This window comes from Sciurus vulgaris, assembly GCF_902686455.1.
Source record: "Sciurus vulgaris genome assembly, chromosome: 15".
NCBI classification, from domain to species: domain Eukaryota; kingdom Metazoa; phylum Chordata; class Mammalia; order Rodentia; family Sciuridae; genus Sciurus; species Sciurus vulgaris.
In genome coordinates, this window is record NC_136476.1 from 45,155,287 (window position 1) to 45,166,754 (window position 11,468).

Below are 11,468 nucleotides of genomic sequence, written 5' to 3' on the forward strand. Positions count from 1 at the left end.
GCCATGTCCTGGGAAATGTCAAAGATAGAGCTGGATGCTAAAGTGGTAAGAACACATTTTAATCAGCAAAGTAGTAGTGATGCAATAGGGAAAGGATTCAGTGTGAACTGTATTCAATCTCAATGTCTACAGAGATGACTGGGAATTTTAGGGGAAAAATGGATGCAGGGTCTGTCCGCTCATCCCACCCCCGCCAGGTTTCAAAAAAATGACCAAAGGTTGGTCAGTGTGACTGTTGATTAAACTTCTACAGAGACCCTGGCCTTCCTAATGATTACATTTCAAAGGAATGTCTTTCAGATTCTTGAGAAAGATACTCCTGCATTGTAATAAATGTGTATACAACTCAAAGGGACTGAGGAAGGTTTCCCATTTGTTAGCCTTTTTTAGTAAATGCTCTAAGGTGGTCAGGGGCCTATTGTCAGATATTAGAACAAACAGTAAATTCTTTTGGTAGTCTTGAGTTTTCTCAGGCAGGCACTTTAAGGGGGCATCCTAGGGATGTAGCCATAACATGTTAGAACTGTGTTAGTGTTTGTGTAAATCTTAATCTTGGGGAAGGAGACAATTAGTGACTGTGTTGAAAGTCTGGAGTTTTTAATAGGCCAAGGTTAAGATCTACTTGAGAAGGGCTCAGAGAACCCTGACTTAGAGTTTGGTCAGTGAGAGAATATTTCAGTATATAATATACAGAGGTTAAAAAAAAAAAAAGAAATCCAGCCTGTTTACTCAAGGAACTTCCAACCTGGTGGAATGACAAATAGAGATCATAATACAATAAAATAGTTCTATCACAGAAGTAAACCTAAGGAGCAATAGAAGAACATAGGACACATATATAGCTAAATCTTAGATAATTAGGGCAATTATCCTAGAAGAGATGATGCTTAATTTTAAATAGATTCAGCCATGCTCTGTAGCATGCAACTAGAGCAGCACTGTCCAATAAAAATATAATGCCAACTACATATATAATTTAAATTTTCTTGTAGCCATGTTTTAAAAAGTAAAATGAGACAGGTGAATTTTACTAATATATTTACCCCAGTGTATCCATGATATTATCATTTCACCTGTAATCTGTATTAAAATTACTATTAGTGAGATATTTTATATTTAAAATGTTTTAACTCAGTCTAGAGACATTTCAAGTGTACAAAAGTCATATGTGACTAATGGCTGCCTTTGGAATGGGGCAAGTAGAAATTAATTAGGAACATATATACAAAGTTTAGCTTAAAGAGGCTATGATAAAGTCATGTAAAATCTTGTACAAAATCTTTGATTTTAGATTCTAACTGTAGCTGTTATTTATACTAGTATATGGTGAATTTGCATTAGCTATGTTTTTGTCTACTTAGACTTACTCTGGCAATTAGTGAGATTATAGGAAATGAAGATTTGATTAATTTTTGTCAATTCAGTTTAAAGATTCTTGAAATGGAGTAATGGACCCCACAGTACTGGATTCCTAAAATCTAAAAAGATCTTGACAGCAAAATCAAGCCTGTCCTGAACTGACACAAGGCTATGTGTAGTGTTTAATTTTCCCACCATATGTGACTTTTTGTTGTAGAAATATTAACTCTGTGACAGGGTGCTGCCTCAGACTTGCTATGGGAGTTATATTACAGTTAGTATGTATGTATATTCTTTTTTTAAGTCCCAAGGATTCTGTATTCTGAAAACAGCTACCCAGGTTTTAGATAAGGAATTATGGACCTATAAATGCATACTGAATGAAAATAGTGTATCTTTGAATTAAGACTTAATGATATAAATAGACAGTTTCTGTTATTCTGTATAGTAAACTTATTTTGTGCCTAGATTGTGCCATAGTCTTTTTGAATATTTGAATTATATGCTGAGCAACTAGAGAAGGTACATTCTAGCCTTGGTTTGTATCTGCTATTGGTTTGACTCTAGATATATTTTTTCATCATGGTCGAAACATGTAACAAAATTTACCATCTTAACCATTTTAAGTGTACAGTGTGGTAGTGTTAACTGTATGCATATTGCTATACAACAGAACTCTAGAACTTTTTCATCTTGAAAAATCTAAAACTCTATACCTATGGAACAACTCATTTACCTCTCCCCAATCCCCTGGCAACCACAATTCTACTTCTGTTCCTGTGTGTGACTACTTTAAATACCTCATATAAGTGGAATATTTTCACTTCTTTGGGATATATGTGACTATTTTTAAAATTTTGATTTCCTTTTGCCTATAAACTAAGGAATTTTATATTTTATTCCATCTAGAAAACCTCTATTTTGTGTTGTTGACCATAGTGCTTAAGTTTTTCATTTATCTAAATTCAGTATTAATTCAACAGGGTTTTTTTTTTTTTTTTCCCCTACTTAAAGCTGTATTTGTGTAACAACTGTTGAGAAACTTACATTTCTGTAAAAGCAAGTATCAATAACAGGAAGTAAATTCAATGATAAGTACTTTGTAGTCCTTTCATACTTTTATACTTAAAACAAACAAGAAAAACCAGTCAATATTTTTTTCTCTTTTTGGAAAAGATTGAAAACTGGCTTCATTGGAAATAAAAATCCAGTTTATTACAATTATAAAGATTTTGCTGAAAGTTTTCCTTATTAGCAGTTGAATTCTCTGACCCCTAAATTAATGTCATTTATTGAGTTATTTGTGTTAATTTGAACCAAACATATAATTATTCTTTCTTTCCTTCCCCTTATGTCATTCCCCACCTCAAGAAATTCCTTGTATGTGAAAATCACCAAAGGACATTTATAATATTCTTGTTCACTTTTTAGAGATAATGCATCTTATTGCCTCCCTTTTGTGAATTGCCTCCCATTCTGTCTTTGAGGTTATAGTTGGGACTCACCTCATTTTCTTAGTGTACACCATGATTTTTAATGGGGCAATATTGTTCCCAAAGGGGGTAAAATTGCTTCTTGAGGGACAAGTAAAAAACATTTTTAGATATTATAGTCTTCGAAAGCCTCACTGTTTCTAAACAGATAAACAATACATCTATAAAAACTTAAGGAAAGTAATGCAACTGGGGTGGGGGATTAGGGGTAGAAAAGGCTCCTTAGTGGGCTGATAATGAAAGAAAAAGGAGGCAGGAAGGTTGAGAATCTCTGGTGTACTGCTTGAGTAAAGAGGCGAGGAATCTGTCAGCTGTAGTTTTTATTTATATTTTTGGAAAGGAAACTCCAGGGAGTAAACAAATGTGCTGAGGGCAGAATATTTCAGAAACATTTCCCCAGGTCAAAGTGGTTCCTTCTGAGATTTTGCTACTATGTACACACTGCTTGGTAAACTTTGCAACTTCATAGCATATCAGAAGGAACTAGACTGCATCCTCTTCCTGTCTCTTCCCTTGGAGAAGCTTTTAGCTTTTCATGGGGACCTGTTGTTAAAGGAAGATAAACTTTACCCTATACCAACCAACCATTTTCTCCTTTTCTCTAGAAAAGTCAGTTTGTATAGTTCTTAAATATATTTCTCTAATATATGTTCAAATTACATTTGCAGTTATATAACTGCTGACTTCAGTCAAAATACCCAGATTAGCACATTTCCTATTTAGAACATTAATTCATTAAGTCCTAAATTTTCATTTCTGCAGACATTTTAACAAAATCAACATAGGTACATTAAAATAGGTTTGCGTTCATAATCTAGAACATTGGTATTGTTATATGAACTAATATAATTTTATTTTAATTGTATTCTTATGTAATATGTTATACAATTATATATTATATGCTATATTTGAATTTTTGTAGGTGTTCTTAGCAGCTGGAACAAGGGAACAAAATAGGTTAAAACATTGTACATCTTAGTAACTTGTTCAGCACTTCAAGTCACATTGTAACTATTTCCAACCCTAGTAGAGATAAGAATCCAACAAAACTCTTTGCCACAACATTTAAAACCTGTTATATTTATATTTATATGTATATATGTGTATGTGTATATATGTGTATTTATATGTATATATATGTGTATATATGTTATATGTATATGTGTACATATACATAAATGTATATTTTAATAATGTGTGTCAATATATTTGAATTTTAAAACTCTTAAGGGGATAAAGGAAACATTCAAGAAAACCCTGCTTTAATTATACCAACTTTAAAAGATTTGGTTATATAACAACCCCCCCCCCCTTTTTAGATCAGTGACTTCGAAGCACTGTTTTTTTTTTTTACTATGAATATTTATTTAACAAGAATATTAGATGCTATTTAATATTCAATATATTGGATTTCTGGCATTTGTTCAGGGGTCCATGCTTTCTTACCTCTAGACTTTACACACATTGATTTTTTTTCCCCCCTGTGGAACATTTTTACCTTTGGTTGATTACTAATCCTTACTGCCTCAGTTGAAAGGCCTGTTTTGAGAATGGTCTTGACCCTGCCACATGCACTTTTGGCATCCTGTACTACTGTTTTTATAGTCTTTCAGTTTATTGTATATATTTGTCTAATTACTTGTTTCTACGTCTAGAAAATAGCTCCTTGAATTTAAACAATGTCTCTATTGATCTCTGTGATATCCTTAGCATTTGGCACATACTAGATGCTCAATACTTTTGAATGAAATATACATACATATATGTATAGGCAATTCTCATTTTTCCTGGCTTTCGTATTTGTGACTTCTCCTGCTCACTTAAATTAATTTGAAACCCCATAGCATCACTTGCAGCTTTTTTTTTTTTGGCGGTGCTGCGAATTGAACCCAGGGCCTTGTGGTTGTGAGGCAAGCACTCTGCCTACTGAGCTATATCCCTTGCCCATCTTGCAGCATTTTTATAGCTATTCGTGGGCATGCACAGAGTGGTGAAAAATTTGAACAGCTCAATGTGCCCTTTCCCCACAGAGGTTGAAAAAGGCAACCGTATGACTACTTATTTCAGGTCTTGTGCTGTAAACAAGTTTCCTTTTTTACTAGGTATTCAGTGCCAGCAAAAAACTTCTTTTCACATTTTTGTGCTTTTCTGTGACAATCAAGCTATTAAAATTGGCCTCCAGGCACAGTGCTGATGTACTATCCAGTGTTCCTAAGGGCATGAAAACTGTTATGTGCCTTATGGACAAAATGTGTATTGCATAAGCTTCATTCACATGTAACTTATAGAGTTGTTGGCTGTTGAGTTCATTGTTAACAAATCACCAACATATATAGAATAACATGTCTTTAAACAGAAATGCACATAAAATCATAAAATATGATTGTATATTGGGCTGCTGACAAAAGTGTTGTGACCAGAGACGGGCAGGAACCAACCTTGTATTTCTCCAAGGAGCGATCTATTTGCTTGCTAACTCATTGTTCACAGTGGTTTTATAGAACATAACTACTGCACACAATGAAAATTGAAAAAATATATATGCAGTTATAAAATTGTGTTCAAATATGTATATCTTGTTTTATAACTTGATTTTTAAAATATAACTGTGTATATGTCATGATCCTATTAAAATAATGGGTCTTTATCTCATAATATGTATATTTCTAAACATACACACATAAAACTCATGTATTTTTTTAAAGTTGTTGATAGACCTTTAGTTTATTTATTTATGTGTGGTGCTGAGAATCAAACCCAGTGCCTCACACATGCCAGGCAAGCACTCTACCACTGAGTCACAACCCTAGCCCTTATGAATGTTTTTATGTTTGTATAGCATGGAGACAGATGTGGCTAATATATAACAGGTTAAATTGGTTGCCAAGGCTTCATTTCCCCCACCCCTTCAGTTATATGGTCTCCCAAGTCAGAGTGAACATGTATTTGTTTTGCAGATACCCTCTTAAAACATGATTTTTAATTATTATGTTGTATCTCCTTGTGTGAAAGGAATGAAATTTTGATGAATTATGAGCTTAATTTTTTACATTTCAGACAGTCAGCGTCTACAGTTGGATCTACAGAAAATGGAGCTTCTGGAAAGCAAGATGACTGAGGAGCAACATTCTCTAAAAAGTAAAATTAAGCAAATGACAGCTGATCTGGAGACATATAATGATTTGCCAGCTTTAAAATCATCAGGTGAAGAAAAGAAAAAGGTAAATGGTTAACCAAGTCTTACAAAATTATAATTCAAATTTTTCTTGATTTGTTTTAATTTATATGTAGTTTTATAGGACTTATCTTTTTCAGTTGATTATTTGATAATTTTATAAGCTAATAAAAATGAGAACTTTTACATATGTAGTAGGAATTTAGGGTGACTTAAAAGTTTTAAAAGGCAAAAGTTCAAAAACAGTAAAAGCTACTAGTTAATACAGAGCATTTCAAGAGATGTGAACTTTGTTAAATGCAAGTTTGATGTGACATTTCTTTACTTAAACCTTGTCAGTGTCTTTCAATTGCCATTTTCATTAATTAAAGTAAATTTTGTAGGGTAGGTATAGATGTGGAAGCATTAACTGAGTTATTTTAATACAATTAATATCAATATAGCTTATTTTAATTCAAAGGATAGTTTTACAAGTTTTAGAGTAATTATAGCCTTGGTAGAATTTTATCATAATATAATCATTGAAGTTATTTGAGCCAAATTGGATTTATATTGTCTTACTAGATATTCGCTATAGCCTGTTACTTGTATTTGAATCTATCTAGAAATTACATCAGGAGAGAACAGTATTATCAACCCGCAGAAATGCCTTTAAGAAAATAATGGAAAAGCTAAACAAAGAATATGAAACACTGAAAACACAATTGCAAGAAAATGAGACACATTCTCAGGTAAAATAAAATTTTTTAAATGACTTTGGGATTCACTTCTTCTTTCACACTATCTGTCCTATTCTTTTGGTTCACATCTCTGTGCACACACATAACTGCAGCCCTTTTCTTTTCATTCATCTTCTTGATAATTACTTGAATAGTATTTGAGGTCTTCTAGACTGTGAGCTTTCAGAGGGAAGAGACTCTGTCTCATTCACTTTATCCTCAGTACTGTGCAGTTAGCTTTCACGTAGATGATATTCAGTAAGTATTTTTTGAATGACTGAATGAAGCATTATGTGTTATATACAGAACCAGTAATTATGGTCAGAAAAAAATTAGTTGTTTTCATATCAAGTCTGTATTAGCAATTTGTGCTCACATACCAAATATATTAAAATTTCCTCCTTTACACATTAATATGATCATGGTAGAGAAAATATGTCACTTGACTTTCCCAGTATCCAGATACAACCATTGTTAACATTTTGATGTATAATCCTTGAAACTTTTTTCCCTTAGCATTCATGTATTCATATTAATTATGTTTATAAAAAGTAAAATCTTAGTATGCATACCATCTTTAAACATTTTCTTACTTAAAAATTTAAGACATTTTTGGTTTTTAAGACACTTTTATAATAAGCAATTTTACTATATAGGTGTACTATTTTAAAATAAAGATGTATCTTATATTCTTGAAAGTAGTCTCATAAAAATTTGCCACAATTTCTAAAAACTTGGAAATGGGCTGTGGAGATAGCTCAGTTGGTAGAGTGCTTGCCTCGTAAGCACAAGGCCCTGGGTTCGATCCCCAGCACCACAAAAAAAAAAAAAAAAAAAAAAAAAAAAAAAAAAAAACTTGGAAATGACTAATCTGCACAATTCAAACTTACCTCTCAGTTATTCTATCTCTACTTCATAATATTCAAACCTGGATATAGACTTGGAAGTGACAAAATTATCTTACTTGTTTCAAGTGAGAATGAATGCTAGAGAAGAAACATAAAGAAAATGTTTGTAAGGTCATTATCTTATCTCAGATGGTTTTTAGAAAAAATGCTGATTTTTTTTACCCCTTCTTGGCCCTTCTGTTTCTCTAAATAGATGATTTAAGGTGAAAAACACTTGACAAATGCCATTTCTTTTAGAGTCAATCAATGGCTCCCTTGTTTATTCCCACATTAAGTGCTAATTACTGCCTCCAAAGATTGATATTCAGAAATTATAATAGATACCATAATCTTAAATTCTTCTCTGTATTATTTGTTGTCATTTGTGACTCCCAGCTGATCAAATCAAATCCTGGTATCCCATCTTTTATAACTATTTTCTTAAAAACTGCTTTTTGACATCTATAAATAATTTTATGTAAGAAGTTATTTAAATAAATCATAGCAAAAAACTAGATTTTCAAAAACAGTCTTAAGCTTCACAATGTCCTTGGAGGTTTAAAGACAAGTCAATAATTTAGATATATAATAAAAAAGGAATTTGACCATCTGTCACAGTTACTTTTCTGTCATTATTTGTGTAGCACTTTTAAGAGGTCTGTTGGTATAAGAAGGCCACTTCTTTGTATGAAACAAAGAGAGAAAAGTCTGGTACTTGACTTTGCAAAAGGTTATTAGAGATTTACTGCCAAAAAGTGCTGACTGCTTCCTTAAGACTATCTTTTAACTTCAAGGTTATATTTGGGAGCAATAGATCTGATTTAATAGTATTAGCTTATAGCACATTTACTTCACATAATTAATTAGTTATGATTCATCCTAATATCTAGGTTTATCTCTTTGGAGGAAGCAATGGGATGGGTGCTACAACAAGGCTAAACTTAGACCCTGAAAACAATCTTAACAAAGAGTAGAAACTCTTTTTAAAGCTGCTTTAGTTATAATACTTTTAAAAAATGTTCATTACTTCTTTGAAATATCCAAGCAGAACAATTTTTTAGCATTTCATTTTTCAAACAGTCCTTTTCTTAGGAAAAACTATGCATCTTAAAAAAGAAAGACCGTAACCTAGAGTTACAAGGTTAATTAAATCAGAAAAACAATTTAATTCTATAACAGTGAAATTGTCTTCTGAGGAAGCAACCATCAATATAATATCCACATTAGCTTCCTGTTGATGCAGAAATTATTGTACCAGTGCCAACTTTTTGCAAGCCCTCTTATAATCTTCACACTGCAGCTCTACTCTTATCACAGCTTGTGAAATTAGACAGGAAATTTAGCCCTGGAAATAAGGAAGTTTTTCCTATATAGCTGAACCTTTGACGGCGTTAGAATATATATTACTTCAGTGGCATTAGACTTCCAGATTTCAAGGAGAGATTCTCACCATGTCCCATTTTTCTAAGTTCTTTTAGGAAATGGAAAATCATAAATTGTCTTTCAGTAGGCATGTTCATTGGTATAATAAACACTTTTCATATTTTCTAATTAAAATAAACAGAGTAAAACCTTTTATAGATGTCAATATTGTCTCAATGTATTTACCATTATTTTAATCTTTCTGAAATGTTTTTATTTACCATGACTTTATCTCAGTGAAATTCAAGGAGTTGATAAGATTTAAAATTGAACATTTTAATTTTCTCATCCTCTTAAAAGAGTTTATAACTGTTTTGAATATGAGCCCCAGTTAACATTTTTTGTGTGTTTTTAGCTTACAAATTTGGAGAGAAAGTGGCAACACCATGAGCAAAATAATTTCGTGATGAAAGAATGTATCCTTTAAAGTGGTGCAAATGAACTTGACTCAGTTTTTTTTTTTTTTCTCGGAGTTTTTTTAAAGGCTCAAATTTAATTTAACACAAACTTACCAATTACTTAATATGTACCAAACAGTGAGCTAACTATGTGGGGCATAAATGAATAATACTTAGTTTTCACTCTGTGATAGGGTGTGCATGTGTGTGTGTGTGTGTGTGTGTACCTAGAATAACTAACAAATAGAAAACAGATTGTGAGAACTGCCAGAAAAGGAGTATAAAGTCAATGTGTGGTAGTGATTAAGTGCACAGAGGCGGGAGATCTAGTTTTATATGTTCACTCCAAATTATGGACTTTGGACAGTTTACTTTCCTGTTTAAACCTCAGTTTTATCACCTCTAAAATAGTATTTCCTTTTCAAGAGAGTTATTGGGAGAATTATATATAACCATAATAGATATAGTTGAATATATTAGGATTTCGTTGTTTATAATACTGCACCTTGGATATCAGGGCAGGAAAGGGAAATATAAGACATTTGTGAGAATATAAGTTTGACCTTTGATTTCATCCATGTTTCAGCCAATTCAACTTTATTTATAACAAAATGATACTTACATCCCATCTTTTTATGTATCTTTGTGCAGTCATAGGAGGTAGCTCCTAAGAATATGTATTGTGGAGTTGTAACAAATATCTTCTTGGAAGTTGTTTCCTTTTCCCTTCATTGAATCATTCAGAGACATCTTTCCTTGTAGAACTAGATCCTGACCAAGTAGTGGCATATGTTCTCCTTTAGGGTGCTGCTGAACTTAACCTGAAGGGCAGAATGAGATGAGCTAGAGACTCTTTCCAGTACTAGTGTAACTTAGTTTAAAAATGGAAAGACATTCACAACGTGCTTAAAGCCTAGCACTCTGGTTTTGTGTAATTTAAAGTAGGTGATTTGAAATGGAGAAAAATCTAGAAATTTACCTGAAATTCTTTGTTGTATTCTAGAGAACATGGCTTTTTTGAATATTATATTGTTCTAAGAGCAGAAAATGATTGAGATGTATAACATTAAAAATACTGCAAGTGGACATTTTTGAAACAAGTTTTACTTGCCCTTTTAGGTTTCAGTTTTTGCTTAATCTGTTAAAATAACATACTGTATTTTGAAAGTATTTTAATTGTGCATTTTCTGTACTACTTATATTCAATTAGAAAAACACCAGTATAATTTAGTTCCTTTCTGAGACACAGTTGATGAATATTTTTATTAACAGTGTTTTCCTTAACTCATCTGGTTAGTCATAGCAACCAAGAGTCAAGAGAGTGATTACCAGCCCATTATTAAAAATGTGACCAAGCAGATTGCAGAGTACAATAAAACTATCATGGATGCTTTACATAACACTAACAGAAACTGAGTCTGAATCAACTGGTAGTCTCTATAGAAGTATCTTCTTGACCCTAAAGTTTGTACAAGCTGACTAAAAATAACTTACTATTGAAAAGTTGAACCTAAAATTTCTATACACTTTCAATGTTTATGGCCACTTTAAGGAGTGAAGTTTTAAATAATAAAATATTCTTGTTCAATAAAGAGTTTGCATGTTAAAGTATCTCTTTTTCTGTGATGTTTTTATTTGTTTAATGGGGGTGAACCAAGAGATAAAGAAATGAAAATTGACTAGATTCATTTAGCTCATCTGATCCACCTATGGCAGCAAGAGATAATTTTTTCTCATGTTAACTCTTGGAAAGATATATGGAATAGGATTCTGATTTAGCACTTAGCTTATCAATTTTTGCTTCTAGAAAAAGATACATAGAAAAGAGATTTTTAACATTGCGCCTTCTCAAATAGGGTATAATTAATGTGTATTCTATCATACTAAAAGTCATAGGTAAACGTATAACATATTCTTTATGTATCAGTTATCCTAAATTAAAATTAAAAACTTTTACATCTTTACATTAAAATTAAAAACTTTTACATCTTAAAATATTTCTCATATAATATTCC

At 32.0% G+C, this 11,468-nt stretch overlaps 1 protein-coding gene across 3 annotated transcripts in view; it reads left to right on the plus strand.

Annotated features, from left to right (window-relative positions):
* IFT74 (intraflagellar transport 74) overlaps positions 1-11,066 on the plus strand; it is an 82,392-nt gene extending 71,326 nt beyond the window's left edge. For all 3 annotated transcript variants that reach the window (XM_079112348.1, XM_079112350.1, XM_079112349.1), the window contains 4 exons: positions 5,910-6,073; positions 6,633-6,758; positions 9,411-9,471; positions 10,751-11,066. In XM_079112348.1, the coding sequence (XP_078968474.1) occupies positions 5,910-6,073; positions 6,633-6,758; positions 9,411-9,471; positions 10,751-10,869 (470 nt within the window). In that variant the 3' untranslated portion in view covers positions 10,870-11,066. The remainder of the gene's footprint in view (positions 1-5,909; positions 6,074-6,632; positions 6,759-9,410; positions 9,472-10,750) is intronic.
* The last annotated feature ends 402 nt before the right edge of the window (positions 11,067-11,468 follow it).